Genomic DNA, 17,632 nt, shown 5'->3' with positions numbered 1-17,632 from the left:
TAGTGGTCTCCCATTAATTTTAGGGTCATGTCCAAATAACTTGCTATGGGCTGTAGTCACTTACAGGTATGACTCCTGCTGAACTCTGCATCTTCATGTTTGGTTGCATCCACTGAGTTATACCAGACGTTTCCTATATCACGACTGTGTCAAGAATCATGAAGCAAGAAAAGTCACATGTTCACTCATTGATTTGCTAACTTTTAGTCATATTATAGTTGATTTAGAAAGGTGAGTTTGAGAAGCTGTATGTCTCCACTTCTTACAGTTTTTGAGTTTCTCTAGTGTTGCAAAGAATAGCACAAAAAGAACTCTGCCAAATATGCAAATAATTTTAGCACTTCTGTTTATTAAAATTGACTAATCACCACACCCTAAGCATTAACTTTTTAAGATGGAATGCTTCTTTGTTACTTTGAAGAACTATATTCATGAATACCAACAATAAGAAAACAAGTTGGGAAACTTTGCCAGAAGAAAGAATTTTAGAATTCTCTCTGACCCTTTAATTGTGTTGCATTTAATTTTTAAAAACATTTTAAAACACAAACTAATTATGAAACTTTGAGTGTTATATTATGTATGTAGGAGAAGCTTCCATACAATACTCAACAATGAATTGACTGAAGGAATTCCAGAGGTAGAAACATTCCCCTGTGTGCACATGGTATATTCCTGAGCCTTCCACCCCAGTCAAATTTGCTTAGAAAGAAGGGCCAGATGACTCGTCTCATTCCCAGTTGGGATGAAGTGCCAAGACTTGAAATAGAACCGGAAAAATGGCCTGAAATCTGCTTAGACAAATCATGACATAGCTAGATAGAGGAGTGCTGTAGAGCCACTAAAAAAGGTGCCATTTCTCTGTCTGACATGGATCAATGTCTGAAATACATCGTTAAATAAGTGTATCTTTTTTATTGTTGAGGTATGATTGACATATCACATTTTATTAGTTTCAGGTGTACAATGTAATGATTCAGTATTTATTTATACTGTGAAATGACCACCACAATAAGTCTAGTTACCGTCAGCCACCATACAAAGTTACAAGCTTTTAAGATTTACTCTCTTGGCAACTTTCAGATATGCACTACAATATTACTAACTCTAGTCACCATGCTATAGATTACATCTTCATGACTTATTTATTTCATAACAGGAGGTTTATGCTGCTTGACCTGCTTCATCCATTTCACTCACCATTCAAACCCTCTCCCCACTGGTAAACACCATTGTTTTCTCTGTATGATGAGTTTTGTTTTGTTTGTTTGTTTGTTTTTGTGATGCTCTCCCAAGTCAGACTTTCCTTTCTACCTACCCCTTCTCCAACTCCTTCCTCCACCCCCTCACTGCCCTCTGTACAATTCCTCTCTCCTTCCAGTCACTGCGATTGTTTCTCCCTTTAACTTCACCACTTCTTTTTATCTTTCTCTTCTCAGTCTACAATGAGGAAGTGCCTGCCTAGTGGACAAGTTAGAGGAGCATGCCCTGGACATTGAGACTAGGTCAGTAGTTCTCCTATGTGTGAAAGAAAACTATATTTCTTCCAATTGTGTAGGGGGGATATGCCTTTTCAGATCTAAATGCATGTAGACATGTTATATCAGACAGTTTTAGAGAAGAAACCTTTAGGAGTGAAATCTATCTTCAAATAGTTTAAAAAAATAAAGATACTCTAGTCAACATATCAGCTAGGTCTTGTTGAATTGCAAGTGACAGAAAGCCCAACAGATACTTGCTGAAGGAAACATAATTTATTGTTTCAAATAAGAGAAAGGTCAAGGGATAAGCTTTGTTTAAAGCAATGCTAGAATCAAGATGCAAGTAATTTTTTAAAAATAAACTTTCAAAAATAGTTTTAGATTAACCCAGGAGTTACAAAGATATAGAAAGTCCTCAGATAGCCACACCCAGTTTCCATGTATGGGACGTTTGTCACATTTATTGATCCAATATTAATGCATAGCTAAATCCCAAACTTTATTCAGATGTTCTTAGTTTTCACTTAATGTCCATAGTTTGTTCTGAGATCCCACATTACATTTGATCATCATGCCTCCTTAGGAGTGTCTGGCTCACACTTCCTCTGTTTTTCATGATTTTGGCTCTTTTGAGGGATACCAGTGAGGTGTTTTGCAAACTGTCCCTCAACTGAGGTCTTTGTTTCATACTTTTCTCATGATTCGTCTGAGTTTATGGGTTTTTGAGGTAGGGTTTGTCAGGTTTCTCTACTGTAAATTTACTCTTTTTTTCCCCCCTTCCCATCTTGTGCTCTTTGGAAGAAAGTCATCATCACGTGCAGTGCACACTTAAGGACTGACGAGTTATGCTCCATTCCTGGAAAGTGGCATATCTACATCCATTATTTGGAATTCTTCTTCACAGGAGATGTGTCCATTCTCTTCTCTTTATTTGTTTATGAAATCATTTATTTGTATCAGTATGAACTCATAGGTACTTGTTTTGTACTTTGGAATACTCTCCAGCACTGCTTTATTAGTTTTGTTGCTCAGATTGTTCTAGCTTTGTACATTTTGGGGGAGCTCTTTCACTTGGCTCCTGTGTCCCATTATGGTGGGATTTTTAGGTAGGGGGCACTTTTTTACTTTCTGACACTATAAGATGCTCCAGGCTCATCTTGTACATTCCCAGGCCAGCCCTATATCCAGCCATTTCTCCAACGGTATTCTTTTTATTGGAACATGGTATTTCGAAACCAAGATCTGGATAGTAGGTGTGATCCTTGCTGTAAGGGTGTTTTTGCTTCAAGCCCCTGTTGGCTGACAGAGCAAGGAAATAGGTAATATACATTCTAGAGTTTCTTTACGTGACTTTATCTGGACTCAGATTTTCTGTTTCTTCCAACTCAGTTTTCCATATTTACTCAATTCTTGGATAGAGATTTTCTTCATACTTGCAAAGTGACTGGAGCAACTCTAGAACTTAAGTCCCAAGGGATGAAGTAAGAGTCATTTTACCAGAATTTCCAACAATTTTCCATCAAGTCTCATTGGCTCTTTTTATATCACATGCCGAGTTGGCCCCTGATCACTGTAGCTAAGAGAAATGAAATATTCTTGTTATTGAACTTGGATCATGTGCCGCTCACTCAAGTCAGAGGATTGGTCCTATTTGAACCACATGGACTAAGAGCACAAGAGACATGAATTTGAGAATGGTTGTTAGCGAAAAAAAGGGAAAATATAGCTGTATGGCTGACCATAGTCAATTACCACTACTTCTATGAATTCTGAAATTCTAAAACTGGCTACCACTTAGTGTGAGGTTTTGAAAGAAAATGGGATATTTACTTTTATGAAAAGATGCATCAGTAAATTGAACAGTACTTTACTATATCTTTGCATATGAATATTTTCTGTTTGAAACTATAAAATGTGGAGAATAAATCCATTGTCAGATTCTCTTCTGGTTTTGCTTTTAAAAATAATTTCACTTTTACAGAAATGGAGCATTTAGTCTGGGAGGAAATAAAGTCTGTTGACCTTTGTGGTTGTTGCTTCATTTTGACTGTCTCCATTGGTTTTCTTTATTTACCTCTTTCAGGAACATATTCAAAGAGAAATTAGATGGATTGATGTTCATTCATCAAAATGTTAAGGCACTTTCTTTTTTTTCCCTACTTCAAGGAAGTTTGTAAAATATTTTAAAAAGGAAGGGCTATAGGATGGAAGAACTATAGGATAGTAGTATAACTGAAACCACTACTGTGATCTGAAGTTTTTGTTTTTTCTTAGTAAGGCTTTCACACCCAAATTAAACCAGCAATTACCAGAACAAGAATTCCAATTTAAAAGGATTATTTTAAAATTCATCCATTGCAAAAACATACTAGTTTAAGATACTAGCAGTCACTACTGAATGCTGCATTCCAATTTTTATCTGAAGGCAATTATTGGTTCTGTTTATATTTGTTAAGATTACTTTTGCTTTCATTTCATTGCTTTTAAAAAATACTACTCATCCATTGTAGAGACCTAAAGTTTTACAAAATAACATATTAAAGACACCGCTAATTTGAAATTTAAAATGCACTGGTCCCAGTGAAATGTGTTCACATTTTAGTCAAGCCACACGTCTTGGGTGACATCTAAATTTAAATTTCGTGAAATGAACACAATCACAATCAAATTGATATCTCTGAATTAAAACTTTGATTATTTGGAACCCTTAGAAAATGAGATGTCTAGAATTTTAAAAAAACCATTTTTTTGAGGATTACAATAATGATACTTGTTTAAGTTATAATATATATAAAATATATATTTAAATCTTTTGACAAGAATCTTTCCCACCTTTTCTCTTTCTTAAGCAGTGGATACTGGTCATGATTTATTTGTTTTCTTCTGACTCTTAAGATCTTTTTTTGAGTGCTGGATATTTCTAAAACTACTCAAGTTTTGTCTTAAATTTTTTTCTATACGTGTAAGTTCCTTACAACTATAATATCCAATTCAGGATTGGCATATTCACTCAATATTTCAAGTAAATTTTGTTAACAATTATCTATTGAAAATATTTGATATACTAGACATGGTGATATTAAGTGCTTCTTATATATTTCATTTAACCTACATTTTAGTAAGGTGGGTATTAAAATATTTGTTTTAGAGAAGAGGAGACTAAGGCTCATAGAGCTTAAGTTAATTAAGGTCATACTGAAGAGCCAAGATTCAAACCTATTTGTAGAACATGACATACTATTTCTAAAAATTAAGAGAAGAGCTGTTATAACACACACACACACACACACACACACACAAATCAAAGTAACCATTAATTGTTCAGAGAGATCCCCCTCTGTGATTCGTTCTTGTTTCTACATGTGTCACCAAGTGTGCAAGGCCCAGGCACTCCTTACCCAGGCCTATCTCAGGCTTGTGTTCATAGGAAAGCAACCCCGAGGGATGAGGTAATATCTCCCTTTGGAAGGAGGAGCAGGCTCTCTATAAAAGCAGTGGATTCCCCAATTTCTCCTTTGTATTTTCAGCCCCTTCTAATTGTTCCTTGCATCTTAATGAGCACTCAGGATATGTTTGACATGAGAAATCAAGGACAAAGAATAAGTTATTAAAAGAATACTACTACTAGGAATGAATTCTCCAACTATTATATCTAATTGTGACCCTTGAGTATAATAATAATAAAAAACCAAACAAATACAAATAATAGCTATTTCCTAGTGTCTACTATGTGACTAGTGAGTTCTTAATGCTTTATATTGTTTTAACCCTTGCAACAACACTTTGAGATAGGTAAGAATATCTCCATTTTGCAAATGAGGAAACTGGGACCTAGAGGCATTAAACAGTTTGTCCAAAGTTTCATATCTAGTAAGTGGTGGACACTGGTTCTGAATGCAGCCTTGCTGCTACCAACACCAAAGCTCTCAATTATCTCAGTAGGAAGTTACTGTTATTTTATTTTATTTTATTTTTTTGGTAATAAATGAGAACTTTTATAATGAGCTGTTGTTTGGCATCCAATTATCATCAAGATATGTAGGATGAAAAAACAATCTGTGGGAAAAAAGGGCCTGGTAGATACTTCTGATACATACACAATATAAATCCCAGGAAGATTCTGTCTTAGAAAGACTGCACATAATTGGGCAAATATCATACTGTAATAGAAAGGAACAAATCTGACTCCATTTTAGATCTGTTCCTTTGGCTTTAACCCTGTGCTCTGTTTCCTGAGCTGGTTCTGCACCTTTTGTAAAAGAATTTTACCTATAGGCTGAAGTATACAGGATAGCCTATTCTCAAGGCTCTGATCTTTAAGGTTATTGACACTTTTCTATTCATATAAAGATATAAAGTTGCAGAATAGAAAATATTTATTTTGTTGGAGGTTTACAGGGACACCATGACCTGACCCACGTGGACAGTTGCAAGAACAAAGGATTCCAACACCAAGCAGTTTGCAACAAGCTTACCCCCTCCCCTTTTTAGTATACAAGGAGCCTGAATTCTGACTTGGGGAAGACGGTTCTCCTGGACTTTAGTCTACCATCTTCTTGGTCTGCTGTCTTTCCGAATAAAGTTGCTATTCCTTGCCCCCACACCCTGTCTCCCAAATTATTGGCCTGTCCTGTGGCGAGCAGTAGAGTTTGGACTCCGTAACAATACATTATTTTAGGACCACTTGTACCTCATAATTTTTCTGGAAATGGCTTTACTTTGGTAAGAATCAACCCTACAAATATGGTTACAAGTTCCTGAGTATAAAACCAAAGTCAAACAGATGTACAGATACTTTAAAGGAGCACAAGATTGGAATTGACCAGGGTGACCATCCTAGTTCTTTATTGGTATTTCCTCTGGGCCAATCTCTCAATTAGGATTACTGGGACCTCCCCCCCCCCCCGCCCCTCTCAATGGGCACTGAGTTTGCCCTTAGTTTTCCCTGGTGACAACTAGGACTACATATATCTAAAATCTGGGGACTGATGATGGGCAGGTGAGAACCAATAGAAAGGCAATTTAGAGAAGAAAACGAAGGAAGAAATGCTGGGGTCAAAACTAAAGAAAACCGAGCCGCCTGGGGAAGAAAATGTGTGCAAACCAAGTCCACTGCTTTATTTTATCTCGTCCACTCCTGGAGCTGCACCCTGAGCGTCCAGGGTAACTAGGCAACGAGGTTGCCTCGGTAACGTAGGAAGCACGGAGGGCGCCAACATTCACGGCTCAGGGCGGCCCTTCCGGGCCGAGCCCGCCCGGTGGGAGGGGTGAAGGGTGCCAGGCTCTCGCGAGAGCTGCGTGGGCTTGCCGGCCGCCGTCTTTGCCGTTCCCCTGAGGAATGCGGTTGGCCGGTCAGGGTCTGAAACCCCCGAGTGCTGTAGATGGCGGCTCCGCAAGGGATGCCCACCTCCGCCCTGCGGGGCCTGGAAGAAGCCTTGGGCATGGGCATGACGGTTTCCGGGGACACCAATGAGGCGGTTGCCGCCGAGGGCGCCTACTACCTGGAGCGTATCCTTCCGGTGTAGGCGCGGCCCCCACACGCTGGCCGCGGTAACGGGTGTTGGGGGCGAGGGCGGCCGCTTCCCACTGGGGGTGCCCCGTGTGGCTGGAGGTCACCGCGCCTGTTGAGAGATACCTGTTGGACCTCAAGGTGGCTCCTCCGCCATTCTGACCCCCTGATACCTAACCCACTGTAATTTTTCGCCTCTCAGTAGTCGTAGCCCGCTGTGTTCCTGTTGGAACAAGAGTAGAAGACCTTCAGGAGCCTTCTATTTAGTAGTAACCAGTCAATAAACTTTGCCGTTTTAATTTAAGTAGCACAACAAATTCACTCAATCCTCTTTTCGCTCAGTAGTTTTCTTAAGCCCTCCAAACCTTCAAAATGCCGTGAAAGCAAATTCCATCGGGAAACATTAGGAGATTAGGGAAAGACCCGTGCCTTTGGCTGTAAGAAGAGGAAGCTCGGACTATCAAACCGGATCCTGTCGATGACCCAGTTGTCTAATGCTTAAATGATTTGGTAGCATCGACTTAATGGGAAGTTTCAATTTTGGCTATTTAATGAAAATAATTATTTTTCTCCTTTAACAGCTAAGTAGTAACCTGGTAAGTTGATAAGGCTCAGAGATGTTAAGAAGAAACCAGATCAGATAGTGATGAGCGATTATCGATGGAAAAAAACAGAAAAATTGAATAGCCATAGGTGGAATAATTGGATTCACTGTTTCTTGTGTAAAGCATTGAGCTCCTCTTCTGTAGGCATATAAATTAATGGGGAAACGGGGAGGGTTCATGAAAAAGTGGTATTTACTCCATTATTCAGGCAGATGAGAGAGAGGGTTATCTTTTATTTTTAAAGATATCAAGGAAATTCCAAAAGCTACCTTTTTTCTCTTTGGTCCAGATATAATCCCCCTCACCCAACTTCGATTCAGAGAGTTCAAGGATCCAGTAATGATTCATTTTGGGGCTTTGGCAAACTGATGAACCTGTTCTGACTCAGCCCCAGTGCACATTCCTGCTACAGGGAGCTTTGAAGAACTTGGTTGAAAAGCTCAAAGAAAATATATAGTATCTTATTCAATGCAAACATGATTTTTACAAGAATATGTTTGAATAGTTTGAAATCAATTTAAATGAAATATGTGGGTGCTCTAGTGTCTTCAGTGAGGTTTTATACTCTATTTTCATAGCACTTAATAAACTGTAATACTTCTTTTTAAATTCAGAAATAATCCAATGATTTTTTTCAGAGCTTACCTACATCAAAGTATGAAGTTTTACAGTGTCCATGCTAGAGAATGATAACCAGGCATCTTATCATATCTGTCTGCATTAAATGATTTCTATCACATATAGTTAAATTGTTAATATGAGGCAAACAGCGAGGTAACTTGCAAAAATCTTTTTTGAAATAAATGGTGAGAATTTAATATAACACAACTTTCACTGATGAAAATCAGGTTTACTTAGTTTGCAGGGAGATCCCTGAGTTACAATTGCTAACATATAGCAGTTTGCAAAAAATCTGTCTTACAGACAGGTTTGATTTTCCAAGTAATCATATTTACAAATACAAGCAACTGTAACTTTTCAGGATTTTTTTAATTGAAGTGTAATTGAATGACGTTACATTAGTTTCAGGTGTATAACAATGATTCAATATTTTTATACATTATAAAATGATCACCATTATAAATCTAGTTACTGTAAGTCACCATATAAAGTTATTGCAATATTATTGATTATATTCCCTTTGCTGTACATACAACACCATGGGAGTTGTACCTCTTAATTCTCTTTATCTCTTTCACCCAAACCCCATCTCCCTCTTCTCTGGCAACCAAAAGTTTGTTCTCTGTATCTATGAGACTACTTCTGTTTTGTTATGCTTGTTTGTTTTGTTTTATAGATCCTGCATATAAGTGAAATCATACAGTATTTGTCTTTCTCTGTCTGACTTACTTTGCTTAGCATGATACCTCAAGTTCCAGTCATGTTGTCGCAAATGGCAAGATTTCAATTTTTTAATGGCATTGTGTGTGTGTGTGTGTGTGTGTGTGTGTGTATAACCACATTTTTATCCATTCATCCATTGATGGGCACTTAGATTACTTCCATATTTTGGCTATTGTAAATAATGCTGCAGTAAACATATGGTATATACATCTTTTCAAATTAGTGTTTTGTTTTCTTCAGATAAGTTTCCAGAAGTGGAACTGCTGGGTCATATAGTAGTTCTATTTTAAACTTTTTGAGGAAACACCATACTGTTTTCCATAGTGGTTGCAACAATTTATGTATTCTCAACAATAGTGTGCAAGGATTCCCTTTTCTGCACATCCTCGCCAACACTAACAATTGTTATTTCTTATTTTTTTGATAATAGCTATTTTGACAGATGTGAGGTGATAACCTCATTGTGGTTTTGATTTGCATTTCCCTGATGGTTAAAGATGTTGAGAACCGTTTCATATGTCTGTTGGCTGTCTATATGTGTTCCTTGGGAAAATGCTTTTTCAGGTCTTCTGCCCATTTTTAATTGGATTGTTTATTTTTTGATGTTGAGTTGTGTGAGTTCTTTCTCTACTTTGAATATTAACCCCTTATCAGGTATATCATTTGCAAATATCTTCTTCTTCTATTCAGGAGATTGCCTTTGCCCTTTTCATTTTGTTGATAGTTTTTGTTGCTATGCAGAAGCTTTCTAATTTGATGTACTCCTGCTTGTTTATTTTTGCTTTTGTTTCTTTTGGTTGAGGAGAGGGATCCAAAAAAAAAAAAAAATCAAAAGCACAGTACCTATGTTTTCTTCTAGGAGTTATATGGTAAAGGTCTTATATTTAAGTCTTTAATCCATTTTGAGTTTGTTTTTCTATATGGTGAAAGAAAATGGTCTAATTTCATTCTTTTGCTTGTGGCTGTCCAGTTTTCCCAACACCATTTATTAAAGAGACTGTCTTCTCTCCATTGTATGTTCTAATTGACCATATAAGTATGAGTTTATTTCTGGGCACTCTATTCTGTTCCATTGATCTTTGTATCTGTTTTTGTGGCAGTGTCTTACAGTTTTGATTACTATAGCTTTGTATCATAGTTTGAAGTCAAGGAGTGTGATACCTCCACCTTTGTTTTTATTTCTTAAGATTGCTTTGATATTCAGGGTATTTTGTGTTTCCATACAAATTTTAGGAGTATTTCTTCCAATTCTTTGAAACATGCTAGTTTGTTATTAGTGCAGAGAAAGAACAGATTTCTGTATATTAATTTTGTATCCTGCAACTTAATTGAATTCATTTATTATTTCTAATAACTTTTGGTGGAGTCTTTGGAGTTTTTCTATAAATAGTATCATGTCACCTGTAAATAGTGAACTTTACTTCTTCCCTTCTGATTTGGCTATCTTTTACTTCTTTTTCTTGTGGCTAGAACTTCCAATAATATGTTGAATAAAAGATGTGAAATTGGGCATCCTTATTTTTTTCCTAATCTTAGAGGAAAAGCCTTAAGTTTTTCATCCTTGAGTTGGATGTGATCTGTGTGTTTGTGAGATATGACCTTTATTATGTTGAGTTATGTTCCCTCTATACCCACCTTGTTGAGAGTTTTTATCATAAATTTATATCGAATCTTGTCAAATGCTTTTTCTACATCTGTTGAGATCATCTTTTATTTCGTTAATATGGTATATATTACATTGTTTGATTTATTGGTATTGAGCTATACTTGCAATCCTGGAATAAATGCCATTCAATTATTATGTATGATCCTTTTAATGTGTTGTTGAGTTCAGTTTGCTAATATTTGTTTAAGATTTTTACGTCTATGTTTATCAGAGATATTTGCCTGTAATTTCCTTTTTTTTTTTTTTGTAGTGTCTGTTTGGTTTTGGTATCATGGTGATCCTAGCCTCGTAGAGTAAGTTTGGAAGCATTCCCTTCTCTTCAATTTCTTGGAATTGGTATTAACTCTTCTATAAATGTTTGGTAAATCTCCTTGTAAAGCTGTCTGGTCCTGAACTTTTGTTTGTTAGGAGTTTTTTAATTACGAATTTAATTTAATTATTAGTATCCAGTGTGTTCAGATTACCTATTTCTTTCTGATTCAGTCTTAGAAGATTATATAATTCTAGAAGTTCATATATTTATTCCAGGTTATCTAGTTTGTTGGTGTGTAATTGTGGTAGTCTCTTTGACTATGTTTCTGTGGTATTGTTGTAACTCCTTTTTCATTTCTGATTTTATTTATTTGGGTTCTCTTTTTTTATTCAACAGTCTGGCTGAAGTTTTATCAATTTTCTTTATCTTTCAAAGAAGTAGCTCTTTATTTCATTGATCTTTTCTCTTGTCTCTGTTTCATTTATTTTTGCTCTGATCTGGAATTGAAGTGGGCTGGGAAGGAGGGGGATCCTGGGCCATGCTGAGTGGGGGCTGCCTTGGTAAGGCAGCTGGAGATGGAATGGCCACAGGCTGGGAACATGCTGGGATGGCTTTGGTAGGTCAGTGAGAGTGCCAGGTGCTATTCAGTCGGCTGCATATGTGCTGATACTCAGAGTCAGTGAGTTTGTGCATGAGCCCTTGAGAGTGGAGATCTGGTTTCTCATAAGAGCCCTCTAGCTCTTCTGTATGTAAGCCCCACTGGTTTTCAAAGCCAGACCTTATGGGGGGCTCATATTCTTGATGCAGGTCTCCTGGCCTGGGGTTACCAACATGGAGCTTGAACCCCTTGCTGTTTTGGAAGGGCCTCCTTTGTGTTTGTGATATCCCCTTCTACTAGTGGGTTGCCACACTGGGAGTGTGGGTCCTGACTAGATCACACCTCTGTTCCTTCTACTGTTATGGTGTAATTTTTCCCCACTTATATCTTTAATAAGAAGAGATGTTCTTCTAGTCTTCAAGTTATTCTCAGAGAGTTGTTCTGTATGTAGTTGTAGTTTTGGTATCTCCATGGGAGGAGGGGAGCTCAAGTTCTTCCTACTCTGCCATATTGATCCCACCCTTCTTTCATGATTTTATTATCTTCTTTATGAATTATCTGGCCACTTTGCTCTTCTTCCATTTCTCTTTGGTTCACTATTTGGGGTTTCAACCAGAAGGTAGTCAGGAGATTACTAAACATTTAACCAATTAGTTTTTTCTACATTCAATCTTCAGGTAAGAGGTTTAGTCATGTGAGAGGCTTTAACTCTTAGTTAAATGAAGTTTGAGAATTACTTTTGAATTTCAGTTATCCCTGTATCTCTGAGCTGTCTTAACATGCATAATTAAGAGTTGACTATATAGTTTTATTTGACATGGTTCTTTAAGGCAATTATGATAGTTGCTGAAGTGAGTCTTTTCTGGGCTTAAAGTCTTTAGTTTTCAGGTAATTTAATTGAGCTATTGTAGTGGATAAATAAAAATGTTAATACTCACTAATGAATCAGAAGTCTGATGTTCTCTACTTTACACATATACTTAATCATTTCTAATCCACTGCATTTCGTCCTGGACGTCCCTTATTTATGACTGAACAGATGCTCCTAGAACAGTAGGCAATGAGCTATCAATATTGAGCAAGGCTTTGAAAGAAGTTGACTTAAAATTCTCTAGGAAATCTCCCTTTTCTTTGCTCTTTAACATTCAGACATAAATAACATGGATAGGTTAGTGTGGTCCAAACCAGAAGCATAGCCATGATCCACATTGGTGGGGAATGGCTTCATTAGTAGAAACCTCACATTCTTTATGACAGTTTAGAGAATGTGTCCAGGAAATAGAATTCTTACCCCTATGGCAACCCTCCCTTGTAACATCTTCGCTATAATGGTGCCACCTGTTTCTCTTCTGAAGCACTTCATGATATCATTGCTTGTGAGTTTTAAACTTGCATAAGGCGAGATATAGACATACATGACATAGTTCTTATCTTACTCAGCTTTCTCCAGAACATTAAGAAATCTAGTCATGGGATATACAAATCCTCTAGAGAACTCTTCATTAGAAAAATATTTGCAGCTTCGTAAAATATAAGGCTAGATTTTACCTATGTGATCTGTAAAGGGGCAAGTAGGTATCTTTAGTAATTGTAAAGAAGGTTGATCGTCTTTTGTGAATGAATCCTCTATTAAAAATCAGTACAACTTGGGTGAGGTTTTCAATTGTAGTAGTGACCAGGGGTTGCCTTTTAATGTGTGGCTGCAGACATCTGGGAAGTGCAGTCTGGAACGTATTGTATTAAGAAAGCTAATGCTTAATTGATTTTTTTTTTATTTGTCTAAAGAAAGAACTTGTTCAAGGAAGAATAGTGGAATGCATGGACTCTAGGGAAGTGGAGCTCCCAAAGTAGTGTTGTTTTTGTTACCTACCTGCCTTTGCATTGATTCTCTGATCCCCTAATAGGCTTTTGATTATTGTTTTATCTTTCTAGGCATTTTAACACTAAGAATTTGACTTCTTAGACTGTGGACATAACTTTGCTGGCCCCTGAAAGGGTCTCATCTGGCCCCAACAACAATTTCTGAGGGTTGAGTGAGTTTAAGACAGTTCTTTGAGGCTAAACAACTCTAGGTGCAGTCCCAAAGTCAATTATTTCCAAACATGCAGAATTAAGGATTACAAACCCTGAAATATGGCGATCACACTAAATTTATACCTCATCTAAGGGTGCATGCTTTTCTTCTTAGGTGATATCCTTAGCCATTTTCTCACTGCAGTAGTAATGTCTGCTGATAACTTTGTTTAATTAAAACTGAACTTTTGCTATTTTAAAAAAATTATTTTATTTGTTGCTTTTAACATTTAGTTATTTTTCTCCTCTAGAATGTTACTTCTCTGGAATATTTATAGTATTAAGTGAGAAGATACTTGTAAAATCCTTAATAATCATTAGGTTCTCAAGTAGTGTATTCTTTATTATCATTGGAAAACTGAATTTGCCCATGGGTGCTTTGTTGCATCCTACATGTATTCAAATAAAAAGGATAGACAATCTGAATGTAGAATGTAGATCAAGAGGCATATTACTAAACTGGGAGTGCTGAATTTGACATGCATAAAAATTTTGGAGAGAAAAGTTTGTATTTTGTTCTGTGTCCTCTAGTCTGGGCACACTTTAATGTGCAAATGAATCAAAGACATATATCTTTAAATGGAGATTCTAATTCAACATGTCCGGGTCTGGGCTGACATCCTGCATTGTTAACAAGTTCCCAGGTGCTACTGGTGCTTCTGGTCTAAGGACTATAATTGGAGTAGCAAGGCTGTATTGTATGGTAACCTCTAGCCTTTATATTTTCAGATAGAGGTATAATATGTAGACCCCATATCTTTGGGTCTCCTGATTTAGAAGTTGGAAAAACTTACACCACTACTCCACTATAAGAACTATGAGTCCTATACATTGAAAGAAAGTTGGGGAGGAAGGTATAGCTCAATGGTAGATCATGTGCTTAGTATGCACAAAGTCCTGGGTTCAATCCCTGGCACCACCAGTTAAATAAAATAAATAAATAAATAAATAAATACCTAATTACCTCCCCCCTCAAAATAAACAAAAGAAATTTAGAAAAGTAATTTTTATATATATATTAAAAAGTTATCTTCCAGCTTCTGAGGCAGAGATGTGCAATAGCTGTTTAGGGTAGGAATGGCCAGTAAATTTCCACTCTTGCTAATTCTGTTGAATTGGTAGTGATTCCCTGGCATGTGGTGTTAATAAGACTGGAAAGGAAAGACTGAAGGAGGCAAACAGCAGTGGGGAATATGGCAGCAAGTTTGCCAGTTATTTGCCACCTTTGGTCTATATTGTTCAGTTAACTATTTAAACTGGCTTTTCTAAGAAAGGGAACATGACTGTGATGTTTGCTCTTTACATTTCTTTTTATTTCAATGTAATGAGTAAAATGCTGATCATGGAGGATCCAGGCTAGATTTTAGATGCCTCTGTGTGCATTGATTCTGCAGTGATGACAAAGATTATAAGGCAATTTCTGTCTATAGTAGCTTGGACATCATATAAACTATAATTAGCTATATGTTTCACTCTGGTTCTTTATAAAGATGGTGCTACTAGCAGTGATCACTGCCTACTAATGCTTGTGAGGAACTTTGTAGGCTACTCTCATCTGAAAATTGTTCCTTTCTTTCTGGCTGTGGTCCGTTTGCAGAACCTTGTTTGTAACCCCATCATACCAACTGTCACCTCAAGCTCTGCTCCATTAGGCCAGCTGAAATGCTTCTCTGAAGCTTCTTGCAGTTGTGTCTTCTGTGGTGTGGTGATAGATTTGGGGCTTCCTGGCAGTTTCACTGTGGGTGTATATTGGCCTATTTTCTGACAAGATCTACAAGGTCAGGATCTGGTGCAGATTCTGCTGGTGCAGAAGCTACCAGTTAGTTCACCCAGGGTGATGAAGTACCAGGGAACTAATTCATAGTATACAAACTCACAAGTACTACTAAATTCCTTGCAGAGCAAGTGGAGATGTGGAGGAGTAGGACCCTTAGTCTGAGTCCAGGCTGTGACCCCAGGATATAGTATCTGGCCTGGAAGGGTGTGTTACTGTGGACAGTGGCTGCAGGCCAAGGGGGAAGGGAAGCCACAGATAGTACCCTGGGCAAGATCAGACTAGAAAACCAGGCACAGTATTAAGTGTTAAGTCAAGCTCAAGCAGGCAGAAAGGCAGGAACTAGATCTGAGGGGAATAGACAGAATAGAAAAAAATGAACTTTGGAACTGGAGTTCAGTAATATTTTTTGATGGAATACTAGGCAGGTAATGGGAAGGGAGTTTTGTAAGGGCTCAGAGTCAGCTTGGCTAAGAAACTGACTTTTGTGCTTATTTCAGCAACACATTTACTAAAATTGGAATGATACAGAGAAGATTAGCATGGCCCCTGTGCAAAGATGACACGCTAATTTGTGAAGCATTCCATATTTTTTTGAGATGTGCATACTACTATATACAAAATAGATATACAACAGGTTTTTTTCTGTATAGTACAGGGAACTATATTCAATATCTCGTAGTAACCTATAATGAAAAAGAATATGAAAATGAATATACATATATATGACTGAAAAATTATACTGTTCACCAGAAATTGACACATTATAAACTGAACATTATATACTTCAATTAAATTAAAAAGAAAAAAGAGAGTGCTTTTAGGCCAGAAAGCCAATTTATTATTCTGCAGTGGAAAAATAACTTTGCATGAAAATTGTGACCAGTTTAATTGCATGGACGTTTCCTAGAGAATAGGCTCACCGAAGAGATTAGACAACAGATGAGAAAGTTGCTTAGTACAAGTAGAATCAGAGTAAAGGGTTTTATCTTTCAGGCAACTCTTGATGAATTGCCCATTTCCACTCTACCAATATTGCTTCTAAAGCACCTTTTTCACCTTTTTCACACACAGTGCTCCATCAGATCCTGCTTCATTCTGTCTTTTCAAGAGGATCAATGTCTGTATGGTCCACAGTGTTCTCTTTATGAGAAGCTAAGGGTGTAATTTCTCTCAGGCTTCTGATCCAGAAATTGCTATACATCTGCTGAGAATCTCATCTGTTTTCATTGGATGGATACTGAATTGATCTCTGATTACATTCCCCTCTTTACCCTGACTGCTGGGAAGCTTAGAATCAAACCTGTGGCTTGTATTTAACGAAGTTCATGAAACTTTATGGCATGTACTGCATCTTTAGGTTTCTTTTACTTCTATTTCCCTTTCTCCTCTAATTTCCATGTTCATTTATTTTTATCTTCCTGTAGCTGTCTGCATATTTGTAAACTGACACAGAATTGTTTTGGGATTTGTTTGTGCATTTGTCCATGTGTTTCTAGCCAGCTAGCCAGCTAGACAGATGCATACAAACATACATGCCAAAGTACATTTACTTCTTCAGTAACAATGCAACATCACGTTTCAGCTGAGTTGCTTCTGGGAAGATTTTCTGTACAAGTCATATGTCTGTACTAAAAATAATTAAGGAGGACACTGATTCCTGCTTTGGGTATTTGTCCTCTGCTTGACCTTTTGTTGGGTTAATCTCTTGCCCTTGGTTTATTTAATCTTTGGGTGTATAGCCCTGTAAATCTTTTATACTTCTTCTTCCTTTAGGGTCTTCAAACTGAGCTATTTAAAGAATTTAATTTATCTGTTAGTAATATAACACTTGAGAGTTTGGAAAACAAACAAGTGAGGGTTCATTACTGAGGATATTGGTAAAAATTGCTTATTGCTATTGTGTCACTGTAGAAACAATAGCGTGTCGTTGAAGAATCATGTCATTTGATTCAGGAAACTTTGTCACTTGTAGCTATGATTTTGGCCAAATCTGTTAATCTTCCTGATTCAGTTTCCTTTTTTTTTTTTTTTTTTTTTCAATTTAGAAGTGACTATATCTGTGCTATTCAATCTCACAGGGTTATAAGAGTATATGTGGTTATGATCCATGTGACAATACTTTCCAAGCTTTATAAAATGGTAGTTATTTTTTCATTTACTCTTTTTGATTGTGGGGAAACAGAATATATTATTAGAGATTAAAATCCATTGCCTAGAATATTTTTTGGCTAGCAGTCTACAAGTGTTGTTTGATATTTCCAAATCATCGAGGACAAATCACTTTTTCCTCTACATATAGCCATATTTAAGAAGCTTTGCTTTGATG

General features: G+C 36.9%; 1 protein-coding gene and 1 non-coding gene across 2 annotated transcripts in view; both read left to right on the top strand.

Annotated features, from left to right (window-relative positions):
- The first annotated feature begins 6,785 nt into the window (after positions 1–6,785).
- Positions 6,786–17,632, top strand: part of SPAG16 (sperm associated antigen 16) — a 777,122-nt gene continuing 766,275 nt past the window's right edge. The window contains exon 1 of the mRNA XM_010960056.3: positions 6,786–6,989. Coding sequence (XP_010958358.3) covers positions 6,863–6,989 — 127 coding nt within the window. The 5' untranslated portion in view covers positions 6,786–6,862. The remainder of the gene's footprint in view (positions 6,990–17,632) is intronic.
- LOC123618352 (U6 spliceosomal RNA) lies at positions 15,791–15,897 on the top strand. Its single transcript, XR_006726775.1, has one exon. It is a non-coding gene; the product is annotated as a U6 spliceosomal RNA (small nuclear RNA).

The sequence above is a fragment of the Camelus bactrianus genome, chromosome 5 (genome assembly GCF_048773025.1).
Source record: "Camelus bactrianus isolate YW-2024 breed Bactrian camel chromosome 5, ASM4877302v1, whole genome shotgun sequence".
In the NCBI taxonomy this organism is placed as follows: Eukaryota; Metazoa; Chordata; class Mammalia; order Artiodactyla; family Camelidae; genus Camelus; species Camelus bactrianus.
Note: the sequence above shows the minus strand (reverse complement) of the source record. Positions and strands in the feature narration are given on the sequence as shown.